At 42.9% G+C, this 20,320-nt stretch overlaps 1 protein-coding gene across 1 annotated transcript in view; it reads left to right on the forward strand.

Annotated features, from left to right (window-relative positions):
* Positions 1-20,320, forward strand: part of HYDIN (HYDIN axonemal central pair apparatus protein) — a 397,956-nt gene that overhangs the window by 286,143 nt on the left and 91,493 nt on the right. Inside the window, exons 46-51 of the mRNA XM_032157850.2 lie at positions 1,872-2,090; positions 12,893-13,101; positions 13,320-13,502; positions 14,275-14,394; positions 17,675-17,834; positions 17,942-18,114. Coding sequence (XP_032013741.1) covers positions 1,872-2,090; positions 12,893-13,101; positions 13,320-13,502; positions 14,275-14,394; positions 17,675-17,834; positions 17,942-18,114 — 1,064 coding nt within the window. The remainder of the gene's footprint in view (positions 1-1,871; positions 2,091-12,892; positions 13,102-13,319; positions 13,503-14,274; positions 14,395-17,674; positions 17,835-17,941; positions 18,115-20,320) is intronic.

The raw sequence follows: 20,320 nt of genomic DNA on the forward strand, positions 1-20,320 counted from the left end.
ATGGCAAGGCAGGTGAGGCTTTGGGGTGAAGCAGGAGACCCATCCTCTCCAAAGTCTTCCCACAGACCTCCCACAGTGACAGAAATTATCCTATAAGACAGCTCTTCATTCTTATAAACAAAAGTATTGTGTATCCAAAAGCCACCTGTGCTAGCAGTTTGGAGGAGAGGCTTATTATAGCCTTTTCTCCAGGGACAGGTTTTTTCTGTAAAGGACCAGAAAGTAAGTATTTTAGGCTGCGGGTGATACCGCTTCTATCAAAACTACTCCATTCGGCCTTCAGAAGGTAAAAGTGACCACCAGCAACATGTAAATGAATGGGCATGGCCGTGTTCCAATTCAAGTTTATTTAGAAAATGTAGCAGGCCAGATTCAGCCAGGGCACCACAGTTTGCTGCCCTCTGGTTTCGTTCATGACAAACTAGATGCAACTTTTTTCTTTCTTTTTTTTTTTTGAGATGGAGTCTCACTCTGTTGCCCAGGCTGGAGTGCAGTGGCACAATATCAGCTCACTGCAACCTCCGCCTCTGGTGTTCAAGCAATTCTCCTGCCTCAGCCTCCTAAGTAGCTGGGACTATAGGCATGCACCAGCACGCCTAGCTAATTTTTTTGTATCTTTAGTAGAGACAGAGTTTCACCATGTTGGTCAGGCTGGTCTTAAACTCCTGACCTTAAGTGATCAGACTCAGCCTCCCAAAGTGCTGGGATTACAGGCGTGAGTCAACTTTTAAAAGTAGAGACTAGAGCCTGGGAGGGATATGTGGCAGGTCAGGGATGACAGGAGGATCAGAGTGATCCCTGCGATCCATGTGACTTCCATGTGCCACGGCCCACAGTAGAAGCCTTGCTGCAGTCCCCGGGTGGCACCAAAGGCGGGAAGGACTGCTGGGGGACACACAACACCAGCTCTACGCCCTTCCCAGTTTCACCTCAGGCCAGCCTTAGCTAAGGAATTGTGATTTTTTCCCCAGAAATGTTTTTTTAAAAAAAGGACTATAACAAGAACATCTTCTTGCCTTGTTTTATACTCTCCACCTTCCAAATCATAGGTTAGACTGCTGCTTGAAGAACTCCCTGGCTCTGGTAATTCAACAATTGCTACAAATCATTCATGCCTTTCCTCATAGACATTCTAAATCCTGGGAGTTAACTCAGCTGCATATTTGTCAGGAAATGCCTTTAGCTCCTTGACACACAGGATGAGAAGCACAGGATTACATGAAGATATTTAGTTACTTGCTGGGTCTCACAGGCCCAGTGGTCCACAGGCTGGGCCCTCAGGTGGGCTGTAACCTTTACTGTTGTGATAATGGCTATTAGTCTAGAGGTAACATGCTTATTCTGAGGCAGGAAGTAGCTGTTAAATTTTCAAACCATTTGCTCTGGAAATTGCTCATTCATTATATATGAGAGCAGAATGGGAAAATGCTGGAGGAATAAATGTTTTCTCTCTCAGGTTATTTTTCACTTCTCTCTTCTTTCCCATTCTCATCCCCAGTCCCAGAACCTTTGCTTTATTATTTTCTTTGCTGCATTTGACTTGCTCCCATCCCAACTTTCTTTCACGTTGGAAGGAAGGAACATTTAATGCAAAAAGAAAAATTAACATGGAATCTGAAAATAGATGGAAAAACTCTATACTCGAGATGTTAGAACATTAAGAGCTGGCCTCGTCATATTAAACAGAGATTTATTGATTGCCTACTATGTGCTAGGCTGTGTGCCATGTCCACCTGCTAACTGTCCTAATGGAGTTTACAGCCCAGTTGCAAAGGCAGACCATTAAACAATTGCCATAAAGTGTAACAAAGGCTATGGTAAGAGAGTCATAGGGTCTTGCACAGGAAATTCACAATGGGCTTTTCCTTTAGATCCTAGACATCTTGGGTCTGGGTTCCTCCGGACCACCCATCCCGCCTCCCGCCTTGTTCTCAATCGTCTCCTACCCTGTGAAGCGGCCACCTTTGACCATGACAGACGACCTGGAGCATTTTGTGTTTGTGATCCCACCATCTGAAGATATATCTCTGGATGAAAAAAAAGAAATGGAAATAGAATCAGACCTTTTGGCCACCACAAACACTACAAAGGTAATGCACGAGCAGTTTATTCTCCTAACCTTGGCAGGACTTCAGCAGGCAGGGACAGAAGGTCACCTTCCACCAGACCAAAAATGGAGCCTGGCATGAGGTGTTCTGCTCACTGGGTTATTTTCCCTTGACTTGTTGGGGATCCTACCTGAAAACCTCATGTGAGCATCCCTGAACTGCACCTTCCCTGGCTCTGACTTGTCCTACCTCCTAAGAGGAAACTGACAATGATTGATTTTCACCTGACAACCTTTGCAGTCCCCGTGGGAGGGTTTAGGGAACTTGTCAAATTACTCTGCAGCACATCCACAATAAGAAAATAAGCAAAACTAGCACTCTTAAAAAGATATCTAATCTTTTTTAAAACATAAAAATGTGTTTTGAAGCTAAGGTGATTCGCACAGTGTGTAAGAATATAAGAATCAACACACACAAGTTAAGGGGACACACGCCACTACAGAAAGGATAAATTATTAAAGAAATTAGGATGGGAAGATTGGATGTTTGGGGTAAAGTCGGTGTTTATGTCCTAGCCTGACACAATACAGTAAAATACATTCCAGCTGGATTAAAATATAAATAATCAAAACAAAATTGTGCAGAAATAGAAGAAAATATATGCAATTAATAGAATAAATCACAAGAAAAATAAATTTGACCAATAATATGCAGCAAGTATGTATATTTAAAATTATAGAAAGTTTTTTTATTCCCCGAGGAGAAGGGTGGCCCACAATTTGAATCTCTGCACACAGCCTTCTACAAACCATGCACATCAGCAAAGAGAGCTCGTGACTTCACCTATAAGTCCTGCTTACACATAAACTGGGGACAGAGACTACCCCAAACCTCAGTTTACAAGTAAGAAGGAAATCAACATCTGAGATCAGTACTGTTGGTGGGCATGCCTCACCCAAGCAGAGAGTCCCTGGTGAAATTTCAAATTAAAAAGATGAAGAAAAACTTGCCATCAACCCCTTATTTTGAAAATCAGCCGCTGGGCGCTGTGGCTCACGCCTGTAATCCCCACACTTTGGGAGGTTGAGGTGGGCAGATTGCTTGAGCCCAGATGTTTGAGACCACCCTGGGAATATGGTGAAACCCCATCTCTACAAAAAATACAAAAATTAGCCGGGTATGGTGGCACGCACCTGTAGTCCCAGCTACTCAGGAGGCTGAGGTGGGAAGATCGCTTGAGTCCTGGAGGCAGAGTTGTAGTGAGTCGAGATGGCACCACTGCACTCCAGCCTGGGCAATGGAGTGAGATCCTGTCTCAAAAGAAAAAGAAAATAAAGATGGAAGGAAGGGAAGAGAGGGGAAAGAAAGAAAGAAAAACAAAAGAAGGAAGGAAGAAAGGAGAAAGAGAGAGAAAAAGAAAAGAAAAAGAAATGGCATGTAAAAATGCTCAGAAGAATTCAGACCATGGGATATTTTGTAAGAACACAAATCTGGTCTCTCCAAAAAGGCAATGTGATTGAAACAGGTGGCAGGAGGGTCTAGATTGAAAGATACTAAAGAAACCTAACAGATCATGGCAGACAGGAGGCAGGACTAGATGCAACTCCAACTCGGGTGGACAGAGCAGCAAGTCTTGCATTGTGAATTTTAGCTCCAGAACAACTGCAGGAATAAATCAAGAAAACTGAAGGGACCCACCGACCCTCTGAAGCAAGCAGCAGACTGCTCCTGCAGGACCCAGGAGACACCCCAAATACTGTGAGTGCCCAAACTGCAGAAGTGGGAAAGGAAGATCCTCTGCCCATGGATACACACCCCAACTGGGGAAACTGAAGGTCTAGTTTACAGGAGAAGATTCCAACCTTACCTGGAGCTGAGTCAATTTAGAGAGTTGAGCGAAATACAGGGGTAGAGGAAGCAGCAGGAAAGGCCCTGGGAGCTCCCTAGGTCCCCAAGCAGGCCATTCCTGTCTGGCATCACAGGGATCCTTCATGAGGATGGCCAGAGGCCCAGGGAAAATGGCACAGGGAGAAGGAAGTCTCCAACTGAACTTTATAACAATTTGAACTGGACGAGAAGCCTCCTGGCCAGGACTCTGGGGAGGGCATGAATCCAGCATGCAGACTCCACAGGCAGGGGAAGAACTAAAGCCATACTTGCTTTCACAGCTGGGAGGTGGGTAGCCTGGGGCAAGTTCTCAGCCCTGCTTGCCCACTGCCTGGAAACAGACTCAATGCTATTGGTGGGGGCATGGTGGGAGTAAGACCACCCCTTTGGATTGCATGGGAGCTGGGTGAGGCGTGTAACTGCTGGTTTTTGCCCACTTCCCTGACAACCTGCATGACTCAGCAGAGTGAGGCATAATCCTCCTAGGTACATAACTCCATTGCCCTAGGAACCTCACCCCCATCCTCCACAGCAGCCATAGCAAGACCAGCCCAAGAAGAGTCTGAGCTCAGACACGCCTAGCCCTGTCCCCAACTGATGGTCCTTCCCTACCCCCCTGGTACCTGAACACAAAGGGCATATATTCTTGGGAGTTCTAGGGCCCTACCCACCACTGGTTCCTCTCCATATTACCACAGCTGATGCTCTCTGGAAAGTGCCACTTCCCATCAGGAAGCCAACCAGCACAGAAATAGAGCATTAAACCACCAAAGCTAAGAATCCTCACAGAGTCCATTTCACCCCCCTGCCACCTCCGCCAGAAGAGGTGCTGGTGTCCATGACTGAGAGATCCATAGATGGTTCACATCACAGGACTCTGTGCAGACAACCCCCAGTACCATCCCAGAGCCTGGTAGACTTGCTGGGTGGCTAGACCCAGAAGAGAGATAACCATCAGCACAGCTCGGCTCTCAGGAAGCCACATCCATAGGAAAAAGGGGAGCATACTACATCAAGGGAACACCCTGTGGGACAAAAGAATCTGAACAACAGCCTTCAGCCATAGACTTTCCCTCTGACAGAGCCTACCCAAATAAGAAGGAACCAGAAAACCAACTCTGATAATATGACAAAACAAGGCCCTTTAGTGGCCCCCCAAAATCACAGTAGCTCACTAGCAATGGATTCAAACCAAGAAGAAATCCCTGATTTACCTGAAAAAGAATTCAGAAGGTTAGTTATTAAGCCAATCAGAGAGTCACTAGAGAAAGGTGAAGCCCAGTTCCAGGAAATCCAAAAGACGATAGAAGAAGTGAAGGGAGAAATATTCAATTAAATACGTAGCATAAATAAAAAACAATCAAAGCTTCAGGAAATATTGAACATACTTAGAGAAATGCAAAATGCTCTGGAAAGTCTCAACAATAGCATTGAACAAGTAGAAGAAAGAAATTCAGAGCTCAAAGACAAGGTCTTCTAATTAACCCAATCCAACAAAGACAAAGAAAAAAGAATAAGAAAATATGAACAAAACCTCCAAGAAGTCTGGGATTATGTTAAGTGACAAAACTTAAGAATAATCAGTGTTCCTGAGGAAGAAGAGAAGTCTAAAAGTTTGGAAAACATATTTGGGGGAATAATCGAGGAAAACTTCCCCAGCCTTGCTAGAGACCTAGGCATCCAAATACAAGAAGCACAAAGAACACCTGGAAAATTCATCACAGAAAGATCATCACCTAGGCACATTGTCATCAGATTATTTAAAGTTAAGACAAAGGAAAGAATCTTAAGAGCTGTGAGACAAAAGCAACATAATCAACAAAGGAAAACCTATCAGATTAACAGCAGATTTCTCAGCAGAAACCCTGCAAGCTGGAAGGGATTGGGGCCCTATCTTCAGACTCCTCAAACAAAAGAAGTATCTCACCCCTGTGATCCCAGCACTTTGGGAGGCCAAGGCGGGTGGATCACGAGGTCAGGAGATCGAGACCATCCTGGCTAACACGGTGAAACCCCGTCTCTACTAAAAAAATACAAAAAATTAGCCGGGTGCGGTGGCGGGCGCCTGTAGTCCCAGCTACTCGGGAGGCTGAGGCAGGAAAATGGCGTGAACCCGGGAGGCGGAGCTTGCAGTGAGCTGAGACAGCGCCACTGCACTCTGGCCTGGGCAAAAGAGCGAGATTCTGTCTCAAAAAAAAAAAAAAAAAAAGGAAGTATCAGCCAAGAAATTTGTATCCAGCAAAACTAAGCATCGTATATGAAGGAAAGATACAGTCTTTTTCAGACAAACAAATGCTGAGAGAATTTGCCACTACCAAGCCAGCACTACAAGAACTGCTAAAAGGAGCTCTAAATCTTGAAACAAATCCTGGAAACATATCAAAACAGAACTTCTTTAAAGCATAAACCACACAGGACCTATAAAACAAAAATACAATTAAAAAAACAAAAAAAGCAAAAAGCCAAGGTACACAGGCAACAAATAGCACAATTAATGGAATGGTACCTCACATCTCAATACTAACATTGAATGTAAATGCCTAAATGCTTTACTTAAAAGATACAGAACTGCAGAATGGATAAGAATTCACCAACCAACTATCTGCTGCCTTCAAGAGACTCACCTAACATATAAGGACTCACATAAACTTAAAGTAAAATGGTGGAAAAAGGCATTTCATGCAAATGGACACCAAAAGAGAGCAGGAACAGCTATTCTTATATCAGACGAAACGAACTTTAAAGCAACAGCAGTTTAAAAAGACAAAGAGGGACATTATATAGTAAAAGTCCTGTCCAACCAGAAAATACCACAATCCTAAACATAGATGCACCTAACACTGGAGCTCCCAAATTTTTTTTTTTATTATTATACTTTAGGTTTTAGGGTACATGTGCACAATGTGCAGGTTTGTTACATATGTATCCATGTGCCATGATGTTTTGCTGCACCCATTAACTCGTCATTTAGCATTAGGTATATCTCCAAATGCTGTCCCTCCCCCCCCCCCCCACCCCACAACAGTCCCCCGAGTGTGATGTTCCCCTTCCTGTGTCCATGAGTTCTCATTGTTCAATTCCCACCTATGAGTGAGAACACGCGGTGTTTGGTTTTTTGTCCTTGCGATAGTTTACTAAGAATGATGTTTTCCAGTTTCATCCATGTCCCTACAAAGAACACGAACTCATCATTTTTTATGGCTGCATAGTATTCCATGGTGTATATGTGCCACATTTTCTTAATCCAGTCTATCGTTGTTGGACATTTGGGTTGGTTCCAAGTCTTTGCTATTGTGAATAGTGCCGCAATAAACATACGTGTGCATGTGTCTTTATAGCAGCATGATTTATAGTCCTTTGGGTATATAGCCAGTAATGGGATGGCTGGGTCAAATGGTATTTCTAGTTCGAGATCCCTGAGGAATCGCCACACTGACTTCCACAATGGTTGAACTAGTTTACAGTCCCACCAACAGTGTAAAAGTGTTCCTATTTCTCCACATCCTCTCCAGCACCTGCTGTTTCCTGACTTTTTAATGATGGCCATTCTAACTGGTGTGAGATGGTATCTCACTGTGGTTTTGATTTGCATTTCTCTGATGGCCAGTGATGATGAGCATTTTTTCATGTGTTTTTTGGCTGCATAAATGTCTTCTTTTGAGAAGTGTCTGTTCATGTCCTTCACCCACTTTTTGATGGGGTTGTTTGTTTTTTTCTTGTAAATTTGTTTGAGTTCATTGTAGATTCTGGATATTAGCCCTTTGTCAGATGAGTAGGTTGCAACAATTTTCTCCCATTCTGTAGGTTGCCTGTTCACTCTGATGGTAGTTTCTTTTGCTGTGCAGAAGCTCTTTAGTTTAATTAGATCTCATTTGTCATTTTGGCTTTTGTTGCTATTGCTTTTGGTGTTTTAGACATGAAGTCCTTGCCCATGCCTATGTCCTGAATGGTATTGCCTAGGTTTTCTTGTAGGATTTTAATGGTTTTAGGTCTGGAGCTCCCAAATTTATAAAACAATTACTAATAGACCTAAGAAATGAGATAGACAGCAACACAATAATAGTGGGGGACTTAAATACTCCACTGACAGCACAAGACAGGTTATCAAGACAGAAAGTCAACAAAGAAACATGAATTTAAACTATACCTTGGAACAAATGGACTTAACAGATATATACAGAACATTCCATCCAACAGCCGCAGAGTACACATGCTACTCAACAGTTCATGGAACTTTCTCCAAGAGAGACCACATGATAGACCACAAAATGAGGCTCAATAAATTTAAGAAAATTGAAGTTATATCAAGCACTCTCTCAGACCACAGTGGAATAAAACTGGAAATCAACTCCAAAAGGAACCTTCAAAGCCATGCAAATACATGAAAATTAAATAACCTGCTCCTAAATGATCACTGGGTCAAAAACAGAATCAAGATGGAAATGTAAAACTTCATAGAACTGAATGACACAACCTATCAAAATCTCTGGGATACAGCAAAGGTGATGCTAAGAGGAAAGTTCATAGCCCTAAATGCCTACATCAAAAAGACTGAAAGAACACAAACTGATAATCTAAGGTCACACCTCAAGGAACTAGAGAAAGAAGAACAAATCAAACCCAAACCCAGGAGAAGAAAGGAAATAACCAAGATCAGAGAGGAACTAAATGAAATTGGAACAAAAGAAGCAATACAAAAGATAAATGAAACAAAAAGCTGGTTCTTTGAAAAGATAAATAAAATTGATAGACCATTAGCAAGATTAACCAAGAAAAGAAGAGAGAAAAATCCAAATAATCTCAATAAGAAACAAACAGGAGATGTTACAACTGACACCACAGAAATACAAAAGATCATTTAAGGCTACTATGAACACCTTTACACTCACAAACTAGGAAACCTAGAAGAGATGGATAAACTCCTGGAAAAATACAACCGTCCTAGCTTAAATCAGGAAGAACTAGATACCCTGAACTGACCAATAACAAGCAGTGAGATTGAAATGGTAATTTAAAAATTACCAACAAAAAAAAAGTCCAGGACCAGACGGATTCACAGCAGAATTCTACCAGACATTCAAAGAAGAATGTATACCCATCCTATTGACACTATTCCACAAGATAAAGAAAGAAGGAACCCTCCCTAATTCATTCTACAAAGCCAGCATCACCCTAATTCCAAAACCAGGAAGGGACACAACCAAAAAAAGAAAACTGCAGGCTGATATGCCTGATGAACATAGATGCTAAGATCCTTAACATTTAGCTAACCAAGATCCTTAACATTTAGCTAACCAAAATCCTTAACATTTAGCTAATCAAATCCAACAGCATATCAAAAAGTTAATCCAAAATGATCAAGTGGGTTTCATACCAGGGATTCAGGGATGGTTTAATGTATGCAAGTCAATAAATGTGATATACCACATTAACAGAATTAAAAACAAAAATCACATGATCATTTCAATAGATGCAGAAAAAGCCTTCGACAAAATCCAACATCCCTTTATGATTAAAACTCTCAGCAAAATCGGCACACAAGGAACACGCCTCAATGTAAAAAAAGCCATCTATGACAAACCCACAGCCAACATAATACTGAATGAGGAAAAGTTGAAAGTGTTCCCTCCAAGGACTGGAACAAGACAAGGATGTCCACTCTCATCACTCCGCTTCAGCATTGTACTGGAAATCCTCGCCAGAACAATCAGACAAGGGAGAGAAATAAAGGGTATCCAAATCGGCAAAGAGGAAGCCAAACTCTCACTGTTTGCTGATGACGTGGTCATTTACTTTGAAAACCCTAAAGACTCTAGAAAGATCCTAGAACTGACAAAAGAATTCAGCAGTTTCTGGATACAAAATTAATGTACACAAATCAGTAGCTCTTCTATACACCAACAATGACCAAGCAGAGAATCAAATCAATAACTCAACCTCTTTTACAATAGCTGCAAAAAAACAAATAAAATAGTTAGGAATATACCTAACCAAGGAGGTGAAAGATCTCTACAAAGAAAACTACAAAACACTGCTGAAAGAAATCATAGATGACACAAATAAATAGAAACACATCTCATGCTCATGGATGGGTAGAATCAATATTGTGAAAATGACCATACTGCCAAAAGCAATCTACAAATTTAAGCAATTTCCATCAAAATACCACCATCATTCTTCACAGAATTAGGAAAAAATTATAAAATTCATATGTAACCAAAAAAGAGCCCACATAGCCAAAGCAAGACTAAGCAAAAAGAACAAATCTGGATGCATCACACTACCTGATTTCAAACTATACCATAAGGCCATAGTCACCAAAACAGCATGTTACTGATATAAAAATAGGCATATAGACCAATGGAACAGAATAGAGAACCCAGAAAGAAAGCCAAATACTTACAGCCAACTGGTCTTTGACAAAGCAAACGAAAACATAAAGTGGGGAAAGGACATCCTTTTCAACAAATAGTGCTGAGATAATTGGCTAGCCACATGTAGGAGAATGAAACTGGATCCTCATCTCTCACCTTATACAAAAATCAACACAAAATGGATTAAGGACTTAAATCTAAGACCTGAAACTATAAAAATTCTAGAAGATAACATTGGAAAAATCCTTCTAGACATTGGCTTAGGCAAAGATTTCATCACCAAGAACCCAAAAGCAAATGCAATAAAAACAAAGATAATTAGCTGGAACTTAATTAAACTAAAGAGCTTTTGCACGGCGAAGGTAACAGTCAGCAGAGTAAACAGACAACCTACAGAGTGGGAGAAAATCTTCACCATCTATACATCTGACAAACGACTAATATCCAGAATCTACAACGAACTGAAACAAATCAGCAAGAAAAAAACAAATAATCCCATCAAAAAGTGGGCTAAGGACATGAATAGACATTTCACAAAAGAAGATATACAAATGGCCAACAAGCATATGAAAAAATGCTCAACATCACTAATGATCAGGGAAATGCAAATCAAAACCACAGTGTGATACCACCTTACTCCTGCAAGAATGACCATAATTAAAAAATAAAAAATAAATAAATAAATAAAAACAGTAGCTGTTGGCATGGATGCGGTGCATCAAGAAACACCCTTCTACACTGCTGATGGGAATGTAAACTAGTATAACCACTATGGAAAACAATGTGGACATTCCTTAAAGAACTAAAAAGTAGAACTACAATTTGATCCAGCAGATCTGGATCTAGATACTGCATATCTACCCAGGGGAAAAGAAGTCATTATACAAAAAAGGTACTTGCACACCAATGTTTATAGCAGCACAATTCACAACTGCACAATGGTGGAACCATCCCAAATGCCAATCAGTCAACAAGTGGATAAAGAAACTAGGGTATATATGTACAAGGGAATACTACTCAGCCATAAGAAGGAATGAATTAACGGCATTCGCAGCTACCTGAATGAGATTGGAGACTATTATTCTAAGTGAAGTAACTCAGGAATGGGAAACATCGTATGTTCTCACTGATACGTGGGAGCTAAGCTATGGCGACACAAAGGCATAAAAATGATACAATGGACTTTGGGGACTTGGGGGGAAGGGTGGGAGGGGGCGAGGGATAAAAGACTACAAATACAGTGCAGTGTATACTGCTCGGGTGATGGGTGCACCAAAATCTCACAAATCGCCACCAGAAAACTTACTCATGTAACCAAATACCACCTGTACGCCAATAACCTATAGAAAAATAGAAAAATAATAAAAAATAAAAATAAAAAAGGAAACATAACAAAACACAATATAGGAACTTTGATTAATACTTATTTGGGAAAAAATGTCTATAAAAGACATGCCTGAGGCCAGGTGCGGTGGCTCACACCTGTAATAACAGCACTTTGGGAGGCTGAGGCAGGTGGATCGCGAGGTCAGGAGATCGAGACCATCCTGGCTAACATGGTGAAACCCCATCTCTACTAAAAATACACAAAATTAGTCGGGCGTGGTGGCAGGCGCCTGTAGTCCCAGCTACTTGGGAGGCTGAGGCAGGAAAATGGTATGAACCCAGGAGGCGGAGCTTGCAGTGAGCCGAGATAGCACCACTGCACTCCAACCTGGGCGACAAAGCGAGACTGTGTCTCAAAAAAAAAAAAAAAAGGCATGCCTGAGACAAATAGGAAAATTTTAATATAGGCTGTGTGTCAGAACGATAGTGTGGAATTATTGTTCATTTCCTTAGGTGTGATGACAGTATTGTGCAGGATTGCAGGAGAAAGTCCTTTCTTGAGGAGGTGTATTTAGAGGCAAGGAGTCATCAGGTCTGCAAGATATCTTCAAATGGCTCAGGAGAAAAAGTGGCAACTGTTAAAACTAGTTATTACTGTACCAGGCCTTCAACTCTTAAAGTTTTCTTTTTTAAAAGATGGTGGAAATGATAAAAAAATTAAAGGCAAAAAATTATTTTTGATCAGGAAACATGAAAATACCACTAGAAAAATGGGAACTTCTTATTAAACACAGCAGATTAAACACATGTTTATCTCTACCTCTCCCAAAACAGTAAGATTTTCTTTTCGTGTACAATTCTAAGAGTAAAGAGAAGGAGAGAGAGCTGGTGGTGAAGGGTATATGCCAACAAAGTATTAGGAAGTAGACAGCAAGCAGATGGGGATAACTGGCTTAGCGGTACCAAGAAGGCTACAAGCCCCGCCGTCCATTGTAGTTCTGCCAGGAGCTAAGACTTGAGTTCCACGCACACCCTCCAGCTTCAAGCTTTCTCTAGGGTTTCATCCTCCTTCTGAGGGACTAGGGTGCCAAGGAATGCACTGGTCTTGTCACTACCCAAGACTAGACCCTGACCTGCTCTAGGCTTCCTGACCCTGCAGCACCATCTGCCCAGATGACAGACATGTAGCCATCTCTGTCTTCTGTTTGTGTGTACAAAAAGTGAATATTTAAGACCTCATGCTCGTTTTTAATTAAGCCTCAAGAGGAGCAGACCAGCTCATCTAAGGGGGGCAAACAGAAAATGAAAGAAAAGATGGAGCAAGTCTTCGAGACTCAGAAGGACAAGCGTCACGTGGCCTTAAACAGGAAGGTCCTTTCTGGGGAACCTGCTGGAACCATTTCCCAGCTGTCAGATACAGACCTGGACAACTTCAATGGGCAGCACTCCCAGGAGAAATTCACCAGGTGGGCCTCCCAGCAACCCAGGGAGGGGAATGTGGGCCAAAGCCCACAATGAGGGTGTGACTATCACAGCACTGGAGGGGAACACAGCTGCCCTGCCTGTGGGGCTCCAGGGGCCACCATGCCTACCCCAACAGGACAGGACTTCCAGGCAGCTCTCCTGTCTTCTCTTGGCCAGAGGGGAGCACTCTCACTTTACAAACCTGTGTGGTCATTTGCAGACTGAATCACTTCCGGTGGATCGTGCCAGCCAATGGCGAGGTAACGTTGCAGGTGCACTTCTCTTCTGATGAGTTCCGGAACTTTGACCAAACCTTTAACTTTGAGATCCTAGGAACTTGCTGCCAGTACCAGCTCTACTGCCGAGGCATCTGCACTTACCCATACATTTGCCAAGACCCGAAGTAAGTGTGTTTCATTTTAAAAGAAAAGGTTGACAGATGTGTTTTCGTTTTCCTCCGTGGCACTTTGAACAAGGTGGCTCTTACCATAACGTGGAGCTGGGGCAGCACCCCAGCCCCTCTTGTCATGTCAGCTTCCATGTCTTGAATATTGACTAAGAGCCACAAGGAGGACATACTACCAGGATTCCCAGACTGCAATAAAGAGAATGATCATAGGTGCAAAGGGGGAGGAAAAAAGTCTTCCTTTGGCAAATTAGTTTGCTTATTTAACTATTAAGCAAATTTAAAGCAGTTCTGTCCTGTAGTAAAGAAACCATGTGTGACTCTGCATGGGTGAAATTTTTCCAAGCTACTGAACACCACTGTAGAGCTCCTACACTACAGAAAAGCACCTGGCTGAGCAAGGTGGCTCTAATGTGGCTGGCCACATTAGACCAAGGGACTCCGAAGCTAATTCACATCTCCCAGAACTAGTTTTCCATAGTGATTCTCAGGAATGTTTTCAGCTGGGTGCACTAGGACAGAATATCTGACTCAGCTCTGTCACCACTCCTCATTATGGAAGACACCACTGGGAGTCTTTTTTTTCAAGTTCAGATCATACTGTCTTCTCTGGTGGTGGGAAGGAGCTGGGACAGAGAAGAGTCACTCTGTCTCCAGATGCCTGGACCCCGTGTTGAGCAGGGAATATTGGGTTTATGTAAACATCACGTGGCAGCATCAAACTTCTGTTTAGGCAGCCTCTCCTCACTTCTTCCTCTTCTGTGTTTAGAGTGGTATTTCCTCAGCAGAAGATGGACATGAAGACAAATGAGGTCATCTTTAAAAAGTATGTTATGAGCACGGAGACGTACTACTTTGGGCCACTGCTTTGTGGAAAATCAAGAGATAAGTAAGTGTTCCATTATTTTAAAGCAGATTTCAGACTGCCAGGTTGGGCTCATGAACAGTACAAGTGGGATTCCTGTGTACATAGATGTAGCTTTTACTAATGCTGCCTCTCTTAGCCCCAACCACAAATCAGGAGAACTGGGTTCTTGTGTCCCAGCTCCCTGCTGGACACCCAGAGGAATGAGGGTGCCATTTTCCCACATGGGAAAGCCTAGGAGAGGCTTCAGGCTTGATCAGGGTAGGATCAAGAGTTCGCTTTAGCTTATGTTCAGTTTAAGAGGCTGGGAAGGTATTTCTGTAGTCACATGAAGCAGAGAATAGGTTATACAGCTTTGGTTCTCAAAGGAGAGGTCACTCTTCAAGGCAACAAAAGCCACAGACATAGATGAGATTGCCTGAGAGAGGACTGTACAAGTAAGAAGAAAAGAAGCCCTGAATAACTCCAATATGCACAAAAGGAGGAGCCAGGAGACAAGAAAGAGAGCTAGCACTATTGGGGAAACCAAAAAGACCAGTGTCATGGAGCCATGAGAAGAGGACATGGTTGCTACATTGAATGCTGCAGAGAGGGCAGAAGGATGAGGGCATAGATGTCCACAGGGTTCAACAACATGGAGGTCACTAGGGGCCTTAGCAAGAGTTCTGTGCCCAAGCAAAGTGAAGTGAGAAGTCAGATGTGAAGAAGATAACTATTTGGAGAAGCTTGGCTCTGAAGGGAGATGGGAGGAAAGCCTAGAGCGCAGGGCAGGCTGTTCGTGCGCTGTTATTCTTATGAGGCTTGCATGCCGAGAGGAAATGGAAGGAAGAGGTTGGAATTTCAGGAGACGGGAAGGGCCATCAATGGCATAGCTCCCTGAGACAGCACAGTGGGATGTGGGGAGGCTGGCTTGTGCCAGGAAGAGGGACTGTCACTACATGCTAGGGGGGAGAAAGGCGAGATGGCATCACAGAAGGTAGGTTTACAATTTGATTGGAAGGGTGAGGAGGCTCCTACGCAATCATGTCTTTTTCTCCTTGACAAATGATATGTGGTCGTCCCTTACAAGTGAGGGGAGTGGAGGAAGTTTAAAATCTTGAGGAAATAGAGGGGGTATGAAAAACAGTTTTTGTGGAAACTAGGAGAGGGAGCATGTTAGAGAAACAGACTGAGATTTTTAGGCAGAATTGGGGACCCACAGGTGAGATTGATGATCAGCCATTCTTAGCGATACTAGTTTTTTTCAGTTATATACAAATTTCTTATCATATAGGCAGGGAATGAAACCAAAACTGGAACCAAGGTCTCCACCATGTCTTCATTCAATACAACGTTTCTTGTGCTAAGTAGAGGGTGTTAATTCCTGGGCTTTCTCGGTGCAGCTCATGGGCCATCTTTGTCCTCCATTCCCTTATTACCTCCACTTTATTCCCTGAGATGCTGGATTAAAAAGTGAAGGTGAAGGGGATTTGCGGATGATGGAGAGGATCTTCAAAGCCCAACAGGAGGGCTTAGGAGGGAAAAGTATGGTCAGGTTGATGGAGTGGGAGTCAGGGAAACGATGGTTGTTCAAAGAGGCACATGTTTGGGGCAGCATTGGAATTAACCAGGATGTGGGGCCAGATGACACTGATCTTGGAAGGACAGTGACTATGGTGATCCAAAATAAGTTCCAGTACAACTGGGTATTATTCACTTATTCTTTCCTTGTCTTGTCTTTTTTTTTTTTTTTTTTTTTTTTTTAAGATAGGGTCTTACTCCGTCACCCAGGCTGGAATGCAGTGGTGCAATCTCAGCTCACTGCAGCCTTGAGCTCCCAGGCTCAAGCAATCCTCCCACTTCTGCCTCCCCGGTAGCTGGGACTACAGGTGTGTGCAACCGCACCTGGCTAATTTTTGTAGAGATGGGGTTTCACCATGTTGCCCAGGCTGGTCTCGAACTCCGAGCTCAAGCAATCTGCCCACCTCAGCCTCTCAAAGTGCTGGATTACAGCGGTGAGCCACTGTGCCAAGCCTGTTCACTTATTCTTTTAAACCGCGCTGAGCCTCAATGTCCTCATCTGCAAAATGGGAAAGCAACAAATTCGTGAGGACTGAACTGGGTAACGCACCTGGAGCCTTTAGCACGGTGCCGGATGGAAGTGATTAGCTGTTAAGTGAGAAGGCCGCACCCCTTTGGCAGATATTCACACGGAGAGTTCTCTGTTTCTCTGACTCTCATTTGGTCTCTGTCATTCTCTCTCCTTCCATCCTCCATCATGGCCTATCTAAAACCTTTTTCAGAGTGTTTCTGCTTTCCTAGCCCGTGCTGTGACCTCTGATGATGTGCCTCTTTTTCCCTTGGGCCTTCTGGTTTGCTTCGCTCAGTTACTATTAACTTAATCTCCCTCAGTGCCCACAGTGCTCAACTCTGCAGATCTCTCCTTAAGGTACTAAGGAACAGAAACTGCCTCCTAACAGTGAACAAGGCCAAATGAATTTATGTCAGAACAGTAAAATTCTCTGAGGGTTTGGGAGAAGGAGGTGAATGAGGTCATCTCTAAAACAGATGTGAAATAAAAAATTACTCAAGTGAGGCCGGGCACGGTGGCTCATGCCTGTGTTCCCAGCACTTTGGGAGGCCCAGGCAGGCAGATCATCTGAGATCAGGAGTTCGAGACCAGCCTGGCTAACATGGCAAAACCCCGTTTCTACTAAAAATACAAAAAATTAGCCAGGTGTGGTGGCATGCGCCTATAATCCCAGCTACTCAGGAGGCTGAAGCAGGAGAATTGCTTGAACCCAGGAGGTGGAGGTTGCAGTGAGCTGAGATTGCGCCACTGCACTCCAACTTGGGCAACAAGAGCGAAACTCCCTCACAAAAAAAAAAAAAAAAAAAAAAAAAAAAAAAAGTTACTCAAGTGATAATCTCTCTCAGGGACATAAGCAAGTGGAAGGATAGATCTACATATTTCTCAGAATTCTTTGCAATAATCATAGCTAACATTCATTGGGCATTTGCTATACACAGCTGTCCTGAGAGCTTTAGATGTGTGATCTCACTTCCTACTTAGCAGTCCTAAGTGGTGTTATCACCTCATTTTAGAGATAAGGAGACCAAGGCTTGAGGGAGTCAAGTCACAGTGTAGCATTTATTCTCCAAGGCAAGTCTGCACAACTACAGATCTCATGTTCTTAGCTACCATGCCACTGTCTCCATGCAGCCACACTGTCCCTCTGAATTGCCTTTCTCATCACAGCCTTCTTTTCCACCTGCATTCTCATTCAGTCTTCATACCCTTAACCCTATTCTTGTTCCTCCCCAGGTACAAGTCATCCTTATTCCCAGGCAACATGGAGACACTAACAATCCTGAACACTTCCTTAATGGTGGTGGAGGCATCCTTCTATTTTCAGAATGATGTCAAAGCAAACACGTACTTCCTGGAACCCAACACCATGGTCCTGAAACCCAATGAGAAGCAGGTACGGTCATATGGACACAAGTCACCAGGGCAAGGCTTTCTTGGGAAATTTGAGGCCTTGGCATCCTTGGTATAAATGTACTTTCTTTGGACTTTTCCTTCCATCAGATATTAAACGTATGGGCCTACCCTACTTCAGTTGGTGTCTTTGAAGACAGCATTGTCTGCTGCATCAATGATAACCCAGAGCCAGCCATCTTCCAATTAAGCTGCCAGGGGATCCGCCCAGAACTAGAGCTGGAACCCAGGCAATTACATTTTGACCGGCTCTTGCTGCACAGGTCAGAGTTCTAGATCATGTCAGGACTGGAATGGAATTTAAAGAGTGTTTAGTTCTAGGGTAATCAACTCATCCTGATTTACTCCAGACTCTCTTGGTTTTAGCACTGAAAGTTCTGCACCCTGGGAAACTCCTTGGTCCTATGCAAACCGGGATGGTTAGTAAACCTATTTAATCAACAGATTGTTAACTTGGGTTCAGTGGATGAACTTCAGCAGGGCCAAGGACCCCCCCTAAGATCAACTACCAAAATATGCATATGTCTGTGTTTCTGCAGAAGAAGGACCAGCTTTCTTCAGATTCTCAAAGCAGTCTATTGCCCAAGAGGTTAAGAATCTTTGCTCTAGAAGTTAGAGTAGAAGCAGAACATTAGACCAAAACTAGAACTTACATATTCATTAATCGGAATTATTGTTGGAATTGGTATTATTATTGTAAATAGAAAAATGTTTATTTCTGGGGCTTCTGGGAGAGAATATTGTTCTGATATGTGTCCTGCATTCTGTATTCACCACCAGCAGCCCCATTTCCTGATAAATACTGATTAAAGAACTAAGTAATAACCGAAGTAACCAAAAGTGCTTTTTCTTACCTCCAGTGAGTCATGATCATGCCACTACACTCTAGCCTCCTGGGTGACAGAGTGAAACCTTGTCTCGGAAAAAAAAAAAAAAAAAAAAAAGCATAGAGAGAAAAATATTGGTAAAAATGAGCAGAACCCCAGTAAATAGTGGGACAACATTAAGCAGTCTAACATATTTGTGATTGGAGTCCCAGAAGGAAAAGAGAGAGAGTGGGACAAAAAAATACATATATATATTTGAAGAGTAGATGGAACTTTCCCAAATTTGGTGAAAAAGCAAAAACTTATAGTTCCAAGAAGCTTAGCAAACCTTAAGCTGGATAAATATAGTTATAGCCCAAGTCTTGCCACTAAATCTGTGACTTCGGGGCGCTTCAGGGGATTTTTTTGTTTCGAGACGGAGTCTCACTCTGTCGCCCAGGCTGGAGTACAGTCGTGCAATCTCAGCTTACTGCAACCTCTGCTTCCCAGATTCAAACGATTTTCCTGCCCCAGCCTCCTGAGTAGCTGGGATTATGGATGGGCATGGGCCACCACACCCAGCTAACTTTTTGTATTTTTATTTTTAGTAGAGACAGGGTTTCGCCATGTTGCCCAGGCTGGTCTCAACTCCTGAGCTCAGGTAATTCACCCATCGCAACCTCCTAAAGTGCTGGGATTACAGGCTGAGCCACCACACCTGGATGGTTCAGGTTTTTTATAGGTCATCTGGGGTTAATAATATCAACTCCACCTATTTTATATAATAGATTAATAACCAAGAAATAACACATTAAGTCAACACATTAAGTCAAAGTTTAGTCCAACTACTTAAAAGCAGAAATTAAGAGAAAATCTTGAAAGCAGCCAGGAGAAAATGAAATACAATATGACTGACTCCTCATCAGTAACAAAGGAAGCTGGAAGACAATAAAATGGCATTTTTAATGTGCTAAAGGAAAATACGGTTGACCTTTGAACAATGCAGGTTTGAACTGGGTGGGTCTGCTTATATGTGAATGTTTTTTCAATGAAACACAAATTGAAAATATGGTAGACCTATATAAAACAATTCGAAAAAGGGTTAAGAAATGTTGTTCAACACCCACACATGAAAGAGAAACTGCGATTTTTAAAAATCATATGCTTGGCCGGGTGCAGTGGCTCACGCCTGTAATCCCAGCACTTTGGGAGGCCGAGACAGGCAGATCACGAGGTCAGGAGTTCAAGACCAGCCTGGCTAACACAGTGAAACCCTGTCTGTACTAAAAATACAAAAATTAGCCAGGCATGGTGGTGGGTGCCTATAATCCCAGCTACTCAGGAGGCTGAAGCAGGAGAATTGCTTGAGCCTGGGAGGTGGAGGTTGCAGTGAGCCGAGATCACACTACTGCACTCCAGCCTGGATGACAGAGCAAGACTCTGTCTCCAAAAAAAAAAAAAAAAAGAAAGAAAGAAAGAAAAAAAAACACTATATGCCAAGGATTATGGCCATTATCCTTAGCAAACTAATGCAGGAACGGAAAACCAAATACCCCATGTTCTCACTTAGAAGTGGGAGCTAACTGATGAGAACCAATGGGCACAAAGGGGGGAGCAACAGACACTTGAGGATGCTTGAGGGTGGAGGGTGGGAGGAGGGAGA

This window comes from Hylobates moloch, unplaced genomic scaffold (assembly GCF_009828535.3).
Source record: "Hylobates moloch isolate HMO894 unplaced genomic scaffold, HMol_V3 SCAFFOLD_6, whole genome shotgun sequence".
NCBI classification, from domain to species: Eukaryota; Metazoa; Chordata; class Mammalia; order Primates; family Hylobatidae; genus Hylobates; species Hylobates moloch.